We start from the raw sequence: 14,965 nt of genomic DNA on the forward strand, positions 1-14,965 counted from the left end.
AAAAAAAAAAAAGAAAACCGGATAATAAAAGTAAGCCTTTATAGAAACTATTCATAAACCTACGTATATTTAGTCTTAACTATTCAGTTTGGATATTATAATTCACTAATATCAAATTCTACTTGCATGACCAAGAGAACAGGAGAGAAGAATCTCTGTACCCTACTTCTCAGAGAATTTGAGGCTTCAGATCTGCTACAGGATGCTCCTGATGGATGGGCTTTTAATTTTTGCTGGCACCCTGAACTAGAGGTCCTGAGCTATGAGAGGTACATAGACAATGAAACACTGTACCACTTCTCCTCTCCAGGCAGAGCGTCTAAGGAGAATGTGGAAAAACAAGTCTTAGGTGAACATTTGCAATGAGCTCTGGTAACTCACTCCACATGCTAGAAGGGATAAACTGGACAATGCTGCCTGTGAGAAAAACACCAACATCTGGGATGTTTCATTCCATAAATCCTGGGACAACTACAAGAATAAAATAAGCTGAAAACCTTTCCAGACACTTATTTAAATGATTCATCAGTTTTTAGACGTAGTTATTCCCATTTTACCATCTTGAGGCATCTTAAAATTAATGGTGTCTGACAGGTGGCAGTTGAGACTTACTTGTCTTTGCCTTAAATAATTTATTTTCTTATGCTCTCCTTTTCATATATGCCTAAGAGGGAATGTGATATAATTTATATCCAGCTAAGACTAAAAGCTATTTCAGTAAGTGTAAGATTTTAATCCTCTGATAAAAAAAGTATTGTCATAGTTTAACTGGCAGCAGTTTTTCTCTCCAGTGGCATCTTGGTGTCTCAGATTCAAAGAAACTTTTCTGTAGCAATTAGGTCTAGTTAGCATTAGGATGCAGTGATACAGTTTTACAGAGAATTCCCATTAACCAAATTCAGGAATATGTCTTTCTACCTTCAAAGAACATCTACTGTGTTCCTTAATGTGGGTTTAATGTAGATGAATCATGATCTCTTTTGCACATGCATAATTTCTTTCAGTAGTCTTAACATAGCCCAACTACTTCTAATGGGTAAGAGTTCTCCCTGCTTATAACCAATGAAATGAAAACAGCTACAATTTCCATAAAGGTGTAAATGTTTGCTCTTTACCACAGAACTATGGGAATGTTTTCTTGAGACTGTTAAATATGTGAAATATTTTATTAAGAGAGAAAACTTTTACCTTAGGGCAAAGAGTTCCCCGATTTTCTGCATGACTTCTTCATGAGATAGTTTCACTTTCTTCCCAGCTTTTAAAGCCTAGTTGAGAGGGAATCAAAAAACCAAAAAACCATGTATCTCTCTTTCTAATAAGCATTTGGTCAACAGGGCACAATCTGAAGTGGCATGATATGGATCCTATGTAAATATATTTTTAGGATGGCTGTCTCCCAGATTAATGTCTTAACTCACCTTGAAATTTCATAACTTTATTAGGTAGAAATTGTATATTCCCTTTTTTCATTTCCCTTCTCATCAGCATTTCATATGAGATACACATTCCTAATCTCTTAGTGGAAAAGCAGGGCCTCCTTTCCGAAGTATAATTAGATTACTCTTTCACAATAAAGATAGTGAATTACAATAAAATGATTTTTAATGTATACTGAAATGTTAATATAAGTTTATATGTATTTTCATGCCACTATTTTCTCATAATTTATCACTTTCTTAAATCGGAAAAGTGGTCATAATTTCCTTTCTTAGAGAGGAAACATTTCACTTTTTTCTTTAATTCAGTTACATTAAAAATACTGCAACTGATGGGCATGGTGGCTCATGGCCTGTAATGCCAGCACTTTGGGAGGCCAAGGCTGGAGGACTGCTTGAGCCCAGGAGTTCGAGACCAGCCCGGGCAACATGGCCAGACCCCATTTCAATTATATTAACATTAAAAAAAAAAAAATACTGCACCAACAGAGGAAAACAATTTGAAGTTTTAAAAAGTAAAAAATAATCAATATGAAGTTTCTTATTTTGCCATTTTACATGCAACTGGGAGTTCTAGTTTGCTTAAGTTAAGTGTAGCTTTCTTATTGTTTATAATAATTTTGTTGTACTCCTAAACAATCAGCCCTCTATAAGTTCTGCAACTGCAGATTCAACCAACTGCAAATTGACAATATTTAGAGAAAAAAGAATGGCTGCATCTGTACTGAACATGTACAAACTGTTTTTTCTTGTCATTATTTTCTAAATAATACAGTATAACAACTATTTACATGGTATTTACATTATATTAGGTATTATAAGTAATCTAGAGATGGTTAAAAGTATACGGGAGGATATGCAAAGGTTATAGGCAAATATTTACCATTTTATATCAGGGACTTGGGCATTGGTAGATTCTGGTATCCAGTGGGGTCTTGGAACAAATCTCCCACGGATATACTGAGGGACAACTATGTATTGTTATATTGGGAAATTCATATTTTTTCCACATAAAAATCAATCCTTGAATAAGCATAAAATTGATATAATTACCTCAGGAATTGACTGAATAGATTCAATAAATTTATCCAGTGATGCTTCCCAAATTGCCAGTTTTACTGGGAAAAAAATTAATAATGGAACATTTCTTTATCATCATATTCACATTTATATAAAATACATAATTGCATAGTATCTTCACTACTATTTCAATAATAGGTTAAGAAAAAGTACTTGGAAAAAAAAACTTGAAAATATAACTTAAGAACAGTTAATTATCATAAAGGACAGAATTAAAGTGGATAGAGGAAACTGAATCGCTTCCCATGAACTGTTGGTAGACCAAAACTACGTTTAGTAGAATTCTTGATTTTCTAATATTACATCTTGGAAACTGAGGAGGGTAGGGTACACCTTGATACCATGGGTAGCTCTGCAGGAGGGACTAAGACTTTCCTGGCCTCTCCTTTACTCCTCAGGACGAGGACTAAACCTCAGAAATCTCCAAAGCCCCTCAGGGTGGGACGGACAGGATGCTGCAGCAGCCATCTAAGGTAGACTGCTGGCGAAAGACATTCTTAAAGAACTTCTATCGTTTTATTCGGGACATGGATCTTTCAGAACAAACTTACAGCCACTGTGACTCTGGGTCCCATTGCTATGAAACACTAGAGTATGTTTTTCTACACCGGGACCTGTGCCCAGTCACACAAAGCTGGGCATCTCTGTCTGGATTACAGACTATCTAAGAATAACAATTTCATAGAGAGAAGAGAAAAAAACAAAAGCTATATAATCATCTAAAAACTACTTTTGGAAAGGTTAAGCTTTATTAATACAATTAATAAGGAATGAGTAACTTCAGCACAGTACTACCTTTTATACCAGATATTTTTTCTGACAGAGGCAAAAAAAGGAAAAGGAATGCTAAGCCTTTGTTGAGTATTCTGAAAATATACTTCAAAAATCATTACTACATATTTAAACTTCCCTCAATGAAATGACAGCTGTAGTACCCTATCCTATAAGCAATAGGAACTTACCAGAAAGGCAGAGAGCATTGGAGAAAGCAAACTTCTCTAGAATGGCATCATCTAAATCCAGCTCTGAATTTAACTTGATTTCCCCCCTGTGAAGTTTTGACTGTCCCCTGTGAAAAGCAAAAAGATAATACCTTCTAAACTTAAAAAGCACTTTAACTTTTCCTTTGAAAAAGACACCATATCATCTTTCTGGAGGTCATTTTGATAATTTGTATCAGGAGTGTTACAAATGTTCTCATACCCTTTGGTCCAAGTAATTCCCTCTCTAGGAGTTTATCCTAAGGAAATAATCTAAGATGCAAAGAAAAATTTGTGCACAAGAAAACTTTTTTATTTTTTGAGACAGAGTCTCACTGAGCCGCCCAGGCTAGAGCAGTGATGCGATCTCAGCTCACTGCAACCTCCGTCTCCTGGGTTCAAGTGATTCTCTTGCCTCAGCCTCCCCCATAGCTGGGATTACAGGTGTGCGTCACCATGCCCAGCTAATTTTTTTTGTATTTTTAATAGAGATGGAATTTCACCATGTTGGCCAGGCTGGTCTCGAATTCCTGACTTCAAATGATCCACCCACTTTGGCCTCCCAAAGTGGTGTGATTACAGGCGTGCGCCACCTCGCCCAGCTGAAAACTTTAAAAAATGGTCAGTGTTTAAGAGTAAAAAATTAGGAAAGAAACTAAATGTTCAGTAGGGGTTGGCTCAGTAATAGTCACTCCACACAAGAAAAACTTAAAAGTGTGCTGTGGAAGGATAGTTAATAAAAAGGAGAACGTTCACAGTAAATTTCTATGTGAAAAAATGCTCCATATAAAACTACATATGGAGTGTAACTAAACTCACACTGACATGGTGGGGTTGGGGAGGGAGACAAGTAAGTTGTGAAAATGAATATGTGACTGTGGAGAACCCTGGACAGGGGACAGGGGAAGAGGGGAATGTGTAAATATAAACATCACAACTAAATGGTAAAAATACAGGGTAAACCTTCACAAAAGATGTCAGACAAGAAGAGACAGCCAAAGGGAGGGGGACAAGGGGCCTGATGGAGGGCTGAGAGGTGGCATCTGCTATGACAGCCTCAGATGGAGGAAGGAAAGCAAAGACAGCAGTCACGAGAGGTTTTGTTTTTTTTTTTTTCTCCTTGAGACAGAGTCTCGCTGTTGCCCAGACTGGAGTGTAGTGGCATGATCTTAGCTCACTGCAACCTCCGCCTCCTGGATTCAAGCGACTCTCCTGCCTCCGCCTCCTAAGTAGCTGGGCTTACAGGCATGCACCACCACACCCCGCTAATTTTTATATTTGTAGTAGAGACAGGGTATCACCATGTTGGCCAGGCTGGTCTCGAACTCCTGACCTCAAGTGATCTGCCCACCCTGGCCTCCCAAAGTGTTGGGATTACAGACATGAGCCACTGTGCTCAGCCACAAGAGGCTTTATGAGTGAGCTCGGCCCATACCACAGAGATGAGCAGATCCCTGGAATCGTGGCAGAACTCAAATAATAACCATGTAGGTGGCAGCCAGGACAGTGTTTCTGACAAAACAAAATAGCTGACTGGGATCCTAAGCACTGAGGATTTTACTCCTCACAGACTGTGAGGATAAGCGTACACACACACACACGGGTCTAGTAAGCAGTAGTTTGATATGGAAGTATTAGGTTGGTGGAAAAGTCATCGTGGTTTTTGCCATTGTAATGTAAACCTAATAGAACACAGAAAGGGGATTCACAGGAGCCATATCCGCAGGCCAAGGGCTGAATAACCACTAAAAGATAACAAAACTACGGGCTGCTCATTTGCTGTCTCTCTCAGGTTTACATTCTTACCTCTGACTGCAGCCGCCACTGGGCTCAGGCTGACTCACAGTCAGGTGCCCTTTGGCTAGACAGGATTCAATAAATCTCATCTGAAAGCCAGTTAGCTGCAATTATAGGGTTTTTCTCAGGATTAAATGCAATAATGCATGGAAGGCACTTACTTAGAAAACTGTGGCTGGGTGCAGTGGTTCACACCTGTAATCCCAGCCCTTTGGGAGGCTGAGGTGGGTGGATCATGAGGTCAGGAGTTCAAGACCAGCCTGGCCAAGATGGTGAAACCCCATCTCCACTAAAATAAAAATTAGCCAGGCATGGTGGCAGGCGCCTGTAATCCCAGCTACTCGGGAGGCTGAGGCAGAGAATTGCTTGAACCCAGAGGCGGAGGTTGCAGTGAGCTGAGATCACGCCACTGCATTCCAGCCTGGGCGACAGAGAGAGGCTCTGTCTCCAAAAAAAACCAACAACAAAAAACCGTGACGGGCCCTATTGGTGCTAAGTGCTGATTACTCAGCTCTTATCCCCATCTGGTCTTTCTATAGCTAGTCTCTGTCTCTCTTCCAAATCTTCCCAAAGCTCTGCTTTTAATGCTTTTTCTTTCTTTCTTTCTTTTTTTTTTTTTGGAGACAGTGTCTCACTCTGTTGCACAGGCTGGAGTGCGGTGGTGCGATCTCGGCTCATGACAACCTCCGCCTCCCAGGTTCAAGCAATTCTCCTCCTCCGCCTCCCAAGTAGCTGGGATCAGATGCCTGTCATGACACCTGGATAATTTTTGTATTTTTAGTAGAGATGGGGTTTCACCATGTTGGCCAGGCTGTCTTGAACTCCTGACTCAGGTGATCTTCCCACCCTGGCCTCCCAAAGTGCTGAGATTACAGGTGTGAGTCACCGTATCTGGCCAACACTACCTTTCTTAAGAACTTGCAAAGACTCATATTCCACTGGACAGGTAACTCCATGAGGAAAAAGACACTACCATCTTGTTCGTACTGCCTCTGTCTCAGCCCTAACATCTCTTCATTTTTTCCCTCTGGCTGAGTCAGGAAAATCAGCTAGAACGTTGCCTACCCATACATCTTAGTGAAAATGGTACATCAGGTCCCACTTCTTCCAGCATCCACACCTCTACAAGTGGGTCTCTCAGATTGCCCCTCACCATACTTCCTTTTATACCACCCCACCCCAAAATCAATAGGAAAAAACTGGATTAAGAGAAAAATTTACTGGAATAATTTGATAGGTTCATTTGATAAAAGGATACTATTTTATTGGATTATGCTGCTTAGAAACTTAAAATTTCCATTTTGGGGCTATACTATTGACTTGTTTTAACTTGTGGATAGCCTGAGAAGTTCAAAAAATTATGTTTATCTTCTAATATTTATTATATGGTTTAGACTTTGTATTTGTACCAGTAACCTTTTTCCCTTTTTTTTTTTTGAGATGGAGTTTCACTCTCGTCACCCTGGCTGGAGTGCAATGGCGCGATTTCGGCTCACTGCAACCTCCGCCTCCCGGGTTCAAGCAATTCTCCTGTCTCAGCCTCCCGAGTAGCTGGGATTACAAGCTCCCACCACCATAACTAGCTAATTTTTGTATTTTTTAGTACAGACCAGGTTTTCCATGTTGACCAGGCTGGTCCTGAACTCCTGACCTCAGGTAATCCACCTGCCTCAATCTCCCAAAGTACTGGGATTATAGGTGTGAGCCTCTGTGGCCGGCCACTTTTTTCTTAAAATGAAGTTTCCAGGCAAGGTCCAGTGGCTCACACCTGTAATCCCAGCACTTTGAGAAGCTGAGGCGGGCAGATCACAAGGTCAAGAGATCGACACCATCCTGGCCAACATGGTGAAACCCCGTCTCTACTAACAATACAAAAAATTAGCTGGGCGTGGTGGTGCACGCCTGTCATCCCACCTACTTGGGAGGCTGAGGCAGGAGAATTGCTTGAACCCGGGAGGCAGAGGTTGCAGTCAGCCGAGATCGCACCACTGCACTCCAGCCTGGGTGACAGAGCAAGACTTTGTCTTAAAAAAAAAAAAAAAAAAAGTTTCCATATGCATAATAATTTGTCTCCTCTATTGCTTTACCTAATTTATTCCAAGTGCCCCTTTCATAAATTTGATGAAAAGCTGCTTACTCTATTTTTACGTAGTTAAGTTCTTCATTTTCCCAGTGTACCAGTGCGATTTCATAGGGCTGAATTTCATGTTTTTCTAGAATTTTCATCACATGCTTCATCTAGAAGAAAAGGAAGATTAACTTGAAATCATAACTGACTCCCTCAGTTCAAGTATGTTATGATTTTAATGCTTACAACAGTCTTCATTACACTTACAGGCATTATTTCTGTTGCATGTTTTTAAGGAAAAGGCACATCAAATCCATTGTGATACTAAAGTAATCAGGATGACATGTTCATTTGTTTTTACATTTGGAAAACACAGATGAGAATGCAAAAGAAAATCAAGGTTATCATTATCCCACAACCCAAAGAAAATCACTAGTAATATTATAATTTGTATTCTTTAAATCTCTTTAGTAATCCCAGCACTTTGGGAAGCAGAGGCATGTGGATCCTTGAGCTCAAAAGTTCAAGACCAGCCTGGGCAACATGGCAAAACCCTGTCTCTACAAAAAAATACAAAAATTATCTGGGTGTGGTGGCACACACCTGTAGTCCCAGCTACCTGAGAGGCTGGCTTGAGCCTGGGAGGTGGAGGTTGCAGTGAGCCAATATCAGGCCACTGCACTCCAGCCTGTGTGACAGAGCAAGACCCTATCTCAAAAAAAAAAAAAAAAAAAAAGAAAAGTAAAGCCCAACATACTGATGAAAGATTAAGCCACACAGGTGTGGGAAGTGATCATCTCTTTCTCTCTGCCCTACTGAAATCCTAATCCCCAGAGGCAACCATGATTAAACTTGGTGCATATCCTTCCAGACTTTTTATGTGTATATATGTACCTATTTATGCTGCTTTTTATGTAAACTAGGATCATATTATGCACATGAACATTTTCAATACTATTTTCCTTAACAAGGGAACTGCAATTTATTTAACCAACCTAGGTGTGTCCTCCATGGGGAGTTTTTCCTACTCTCTACTATTACAATGTTGCAATGTGCCATACTTGTGCATAGGTCTTCATGGCCTTGTGGGAATATTTCTTTAGGAATTGCTAGATAAAAAGATATGTGCACTTACACAATATGTATATATGTAAGAGACAGGGTCTCACTCTGTCACCCAGGCTGGAGTGCAGTGATGCTACTAATGCAATCATAGCTCATTGCAGCCTCAAACTCCTGAGCTCGAGTGATCCTCCTGCCTCAGTCTTCCAAGTAGCTGGGACTACAGGCACATGCTACCACACCTGGCTAATTTCTTTCTTTTTTTTTTTTTTTTTTGAGACGGAGTCTCGCTCTGTCCCCCAGGCTGGAGGCTAATTTCTAAAACCTTTTTTTTTTTTTTTTTTTGAGTCTTGCTCAATTGCCCAGGCTGAAGTGCAGTAGTGCAATCTTGGCTCACTGCAAGCTCTGCCTCCTGGGTTCACGCCATTCTCCTGCCTCAGCCTCCCGAGTAGCTGGGACCACAGGCGCCCGCCACCAGGTGCGGCTAATTTTTTTTTGTATTTTTAGTAGAGATGGGGTTTCACCATGTTAGCCAGGATGGTCTCGATCTCCTGACCTCATGATCCACCAGCCTCGGTCCCCCAAAGTGCTGGGATTACAGGCGTGAGCCACCGCACCCAGCTCTAAAAACTTTTTGTAGAGATGGGATCTCACTATGTTGTTCAGACTGGTCTGGAACTCCTGAGCTTAAGTGATCCTCCCACCCCAGACTCCCAAAGTGGTAAGATTATAGGTGTGAGCTACCACACCTGGCCCACACTATGATATTGCTAGCCTGCTCTCCAAAGTAGTTTTTTCAAATGTAGAATCTAAACATTTATGAAACTACTCTTAAGAAAATGAGGTTTATCAGCCTTTTATATCTTTGTAACTTCAAACAGCCAACTTGTATTTTCTTATATTTATTGGTCATTTATATTTTCTTTTCTCCAAGTTCTCTTCCCCACCCCTACTGTGTGTGTTTCCTTTTAGTAAAATTGGGATTGTATAAAGCATGTTTTTTAACCAGTTCTGAGATTATATTGGTTATATTTTGTAACCTTTTTTTTTTTTTGAGACAGAGTATCCCTTTGTCTCCCAGGCTGGAGTGCAATGGCCTGATCTTGGCTCACTGCACCCTCTGCCTCCTAGCGATTCTTGTGCCTCAGTTACCAGAGTAGCTGGGGATACAGGTGCGCACCACCACGCACAGCTAACTTTTGTATTTTTAGTCGACATGGGGTTCACCATGTTGGCCAGGCTGGTCTCGAACTCCTGGCCTCAAGATATCTGCTGGCCTTGGCCTCCCAAAGTGCTGGGATTATACGTGTAAGCCACCGTGCCTGGCCATATAATCTGCTCTTTTAATGTAACTGCATTTTATGTATGGTAATCTCCAGAAATAGATTTTTTTTTACATGATTTCTAAGGGAATCTATAGTATAACTGTAGTATATGAATGTATTTAACAAACTATTGTTGTGTATTTTGGTAATTTCTAATTTTTGCCATTATAAATATTGCTTTGAACATATTTGTACAAAAATCATCATGAATAGTTATGATTATTTCCTTTGGATAAATTTCTAGGTGTAAAATTGCTGGGTTAAATATAAAGGCTTTAATGTAGATTACCAATTTACCTCTAAAACGGTTGTATTAAACAAATCTTGATTTGGATATTGAAAAAATTATTTCCCATTAGTAAGTTCTAGACAACTTGACCTAAAAGAACCCTCAATGGAACCAGCTTCCAATTAACTGTGTATATATTTTGTATAGTACAACATGCAAAGTCTACAGTACTTCTTTCTGTGTGCAGTATAGTTAGGATGGTTCTGATTCTCCACAAACTAGTGCATGTCTAGAGAAAGGAAAATGCAGGAACTCTTAACCCAAAATACAATATATTTTGGAAGCTGAAACTGATAAGTATCATGTAATATAGAGCAAATAAGTTGTGCATTATCTATTAATTTCTAATGTTTCAGTTTGTGCTCATTAGTTCATTCTCACAAAACTACATTTTTATACTTTCACATTTTTATTTACACTTACAGTTTTGTCTTTCACATTCCAAAACACAGCAGCTCCTTCCCTGATTTAAAAAAATAAAAGAACCAACTAAGATACAGGTAGAATACATTCTTTAGGGTCATATATAAAACCATGTAACTTCTAGAATATATACAGGATGCGATTTTTCAAAATATGATGTACTTACTAATTTGCTATTATGGTCCTTAGGTGAGCTTGTTACAATAAGAGCGAAAATAAAATTCTTGATAAAACCTGGCCTCCCCAGAGTTTATGATTTCTCACATGGTTTGCCAAACAAATAGCCATTATTGTAATACTATATAACTTCACATATGTAGACTCTTTCATACCTGGTTCAATTCTGATCCACAGAAATCAGAACAAGGAAATTTTTTGAGACCTTGTTTTAGCTCTCATTAGGCAGATTCTACTAGGGCAAGGAATAAAGGACTATGCCTGTAATAGCTGTGGAATAAAGAGATGGTGGTTAATTTAAGCGTCAGATGGTTAAAGGCCTCTATGGAATAATGCTCCCCGTGCTCACAGTGCTTTGAACAGAACTACCATGACATCATAGGAGGCCCTCTGAATCTGATTATGGCTTTAACATTATTTAGGGTCTAAAACTACAAATGCACTTGTTTTGATTTCTGAAGTTTGACGTGTTGAAGCTGTTTCAGGTAGTAAATAAAAACAGGAGTTATGGCTCAGGGTCACTGCACTGGAGGAAGGAAAGGAGGAAATAAAAGGTAAAAATATTAACGGCCCCACGTTATTCTTTAAACATTTCTTAAGTATTTAGTATATGTGTGGGTCCGTGCTTAGTATTTTTTTTTTTGAGACGGAGTCTTGCTCTGTCACCCAGACTGGAGTGCAGTGGCCGGATCTCGGCTCACTGCAAGCTCTGCCTCCCGGGTTTACGCCATTCTCCTGCCTCAGCCTCCTGAGTAGCTGGGACTACAGGTGCCCGCCACCTCGCCCGGCTAGTTTTTTTGTATTTTTTAGTAGAGACGGGGTTTCACCAGGTTAGTCTCGATCTAACAGGATGGTCTCGATCTCCTGACCTCGTGATCCACCCATCTCGGCCTCCCAAAGTGCTGGGATTACAGGCTTGAGCCACCGCGCCCGGCCGTCCGTGCTTAGTATTTGTGACAGAAAGGTAAGTATGATTTCATTCCTATCCTCAACCTAGAAAAGACTGGGGCTGACACTTAGGCCACCAATTACAACAGTGTGTGATCAGTGCTACACAAGTACGCAGAGTAGGATGGGATGTACCATGGGATGAACCATGGGATGTACACCGGAGGGACTCCTTTGCTAAAGGACTAGCAGAGGTAGCCAAATGAGAAAACAAGAGGAGACAACACAGCAGAGAGGACACACAGGCTCAGAGAGGAGGTGGGAGGGAGCAGAGCAGCATCTCAGAATAAACAGCCAGCAGCTGCATGGCTGCAGATGTGGTCAAGTAGTGGGCAACCAGGTTGAAGAGGCAAGCAGGGGCCAATACAGAAGGGAACTTTATGTAGTGATCGAGAATTTGTTCATAGTCCATGGAAATTTAGGCAGGAGAGTGTAATGGTCAGAAATGGCCACTGAAGAATGACCCTGCTTACAACAGACAAACAGACTAGTGGTGGGTGAGCAGGCAGGCAGGGAGACAATAAGTCAGCTGTTACAATAGGCAGGGATAAGGCCCTTTCTGAATACGGATTTGAAAGGTATTTCAAGCTACAGCCAAAGTGTCAGTTCAGAGAATCCCTTCCAGGCAGAAGAGAGGTCTGGTGAATTGCATATTCCTCCATCTAGAGGAATGCACTGCACTGTGCAATATGATACTCAGAGGCCACATGTGGCTACTGAGCGCTTGAAACATGCCTGGTGCAAACTGAGATGTGCTGTAAGAGTAAGAGTAAAGTACACTGCAAAATTGAAATATTTAGTATAAAGAGTGAAAAAATATCATTATTAATTACATGTTGAAATGATAATATTTTAGATCTGCTGGGTTGAATAAAATACATTATGAAAATTAATTTCAAGAAACATATTATTTGTGTTGTTCAAAATTAATTTTATCTTTTTAAAAATATTTAAAATGTGGTTACTGGAAAATGTATCATTACATATGAGGTTTGCATTATATTTCTTTTTCTTTTCTTTTTTTTTTTAGGCAGAGTCTCACTCTATAAATCAGGCTGGAGTGCAATGGCACGATCTCAGCTCACCACAACCTCTGCCTCCTGAGTTCAAGTGATTCTCCTGCCTCAGTCTCCTGAGTAGCTGGGATTACAGGCACCCTCCACCATCCCCAGCTAATTTTTTGTATTTTTAGTAAAGACAGGGTTTCACCATGTTGGCCAGGCTGGTCTCAAACTCCTGACCCTGTGATCCGCCCGCCTCAGCCTCCCAAAGTGCTGGGATTATAGGCGTGAGCCACCGCGCCCAGCCGAGGCTGCGTTATATTTCTACTGGACAGTGCTGATCTAGAGTCCCTCAGAAACCTAAATTCCTCACTCGGAACAACAGGGATGCTATTATTCTGCTTGAATTAAATGCTGGAATCTTGATTATCTCTAAAGATGGGGTCAACAGGAAGGTAGGCATTGAAAGGAAAAAAGAACTTCCACTGATAATCAACTATAAGGATTATGACCACAAAAACTTCACTCAATTTTGGATTCCTACATATGATCCATGTGTTTCTGTTCTGTCACGTATTAGTCTCATGACTATGGGTAATTCACTTAATGCCTATGACCCTCAGTTTCCTCAGGTACAAAATAGGAGTAACAGACCTTCATCGAGTGTGGTGAGGATAAATGAGATTATTTCACACGGTTCTATCATTATTATCATTCCCAGGCAGCTACTGTGGAGTATTTAGTATTGAGTCAGCCTTTAGATAAAAGGAGTAAGTGTATATGTGAGTCTCCTAGTCTAAAACCTCTGGAGAGGTAAGCTAAAACTTTAAAGAGCTACCAAAGGGGAAGGGAGAAAAGAAAGAAAATGGCAAGAGACAGCAGGGAGGTAGCGGGAGTTTCCCTGGGGCAGGAGTCTGACAAGGGGCACTAAAGATGAATAGGAATTTGGCTGCTTTCCGGAAATTTAGTCCATGAAAATCCGTATGTACAAAGAAAGACACCCCGGGGAAGATCATTCACTTGTTTAAAAAATTATTTACTTTATAAGAGGGTTTACCAGAGAATTCCTAAAAGTGACAAACTCTCCTAGATTAAATAAGAATTAAGTGATAAATTTAAATCACAAATACAATTTGAACACATTTACTGTTAAGAAAGGTATGCCTGCACCTTTAAAGACCACAATTACTTGACCCAAACCCATCAACACCTAACGGGGCTTCTTTCCTGTCTTACCTGAAGAAGAATATCATTCCAGGATCACCTTCTTTTGCAGAATTTTCCACACCCATCACCAAAATATTTGCTGCATCTGTGATTTAAAATAAATGAACAAAAAAGCTATGTGAAGGTAACACAAGGTATAAGAGTCACCTATAAACACTCTAATAAAGTACTTAAGATCATTTCTTTATATACCATGGAGTGCTCTGTAACACAATCACCATCTTTCTACTAAGGCCTCTGAAAGGATTTAATATATAAAAATGCAACTATGACCACCAAAAAAATGATCAGCAATTACTTTTATAAAACACTCAACAACCTGTGATATTATTATTAGAGCTCATTCATGCCCATTTTGATTCAATAATCACTAGTCCAGATAATTATTAAAGTCTTAGGTTCAATATAACTAAGTGTCAAGAATTAGACTTCTTTCTACGAAATTAATTAAAAATAAAATTTGAAGTATTAATATATTCTCTTCCTTTAAATACTATTTCATTAATAATGCAATTTTAATATTTGCAAACTACTCCTGCTGAATTTTAAAGTATAAATAATAGGGCAATAGAAAATACACAGAAGTAAAGATACTGATCATTTCAAACATATGTGATTTCAAGGTTAATCACTGCAGGGGCTACCACTGCAGCCACCCGCAACTATTAAAAAAAATTTGTTTTCTTTTTTTTGAGACAGGGTCTTGCTCTGTCTCCCAGGCTAAAGTGCAATGCCACGATCTCAGCTCAATGCAACCTCAACCTCCTGGACTCAAGGGACTCCCCCCACCTCAGCCTCCCAAGTAGCTTGGACTACAGGCATGCGCCACTGCACCCGGCTAAGTTTTTGTTCATGTTTTGTAGAGATGAGGTCTCACTATGTTGCCCAGGCTGGTCTTGAACTCCTGAGCTCAAGCCATCTTCCTGCCTTGGCCTCCCAAAGTGCATTACAGGCATGAGCCACGGGGCCTGGCCTGAGTATTGTTAAACATATGCTAATATACCAATATTCATCATACGAAGTTGCTTTACATATTAGTATATTGATATTTATCATAAGCATATATTCCATAATATAAATTACAACCAATGTTAATCAATTAATAAATATACTCTTAATTTGCAAAAGGTTGTCTTTTTTTTTTTTTTTTTT

The 14,965-nt window shown here is 39.8% G+C and overlaps 1 protein-coding gene across 3 annotated transcripts in view; it reads right to left on the minus strand.

The window, feature by feature from the left end:
• Positions 1 to 14,965, minus strand: part of RMND1 (required for meiotic nuclear division 1 homolog) — a 53,662-nt gene that overhangs the window by 16,599 nt on the left and 22,098 nt on the right. For all 3 annotated transcript variants that reach the window (XM_017887617.1, XM_017887616.1, XM_017887618.1), the window contains 6 exons: positions 13,823 to 13,898; positions 10,461 to 10,500; positions 7,431 to 7,531; positions 3,479 to 3,585; positions 2,490 to 2,554; positions 1,189 to 1,265 (listed from right to left, as the gene is read on the minus strand). In XM_017887617.1, coding sequence (XP_017743106.1) covers positions 1,189 to 1,265; positions 2,490 to 2,554; positions 3,479 to 3,585; positions 7,431 to 7,531; positions 10,461 to 10,500; positions 13,823 to 13,898 — 466 coding nt within the window. The remainder of the gene's footprint in view (positions 1 to 1,188; positions 1,266 to 2,489; positions 2,555 to 3,478; positions 3,586 to 7,430; positions 7,532 to 10,460; positions 10,501 to 13,822; positions 13,899 to 14,965) is intronic.

The sequence above is a fragment of the Rhinopithecus bieti genome, unplaced genomic scaffold, assembly GCF_001698545.2.
Source record: "Rhinopithecus bieti isolate Rb0 unplaced genomic scaffold, ASM169854v2 scaffold_16097, whole genome shotgun sequence".
In the NCBI taxonomy this organism is placed as follows: Eukaryota; Metazoa; Chordata; class Mammalia; order Primates; family Cercopithecidae; genus Rhinopithecus; species Rhinopithecus bieti.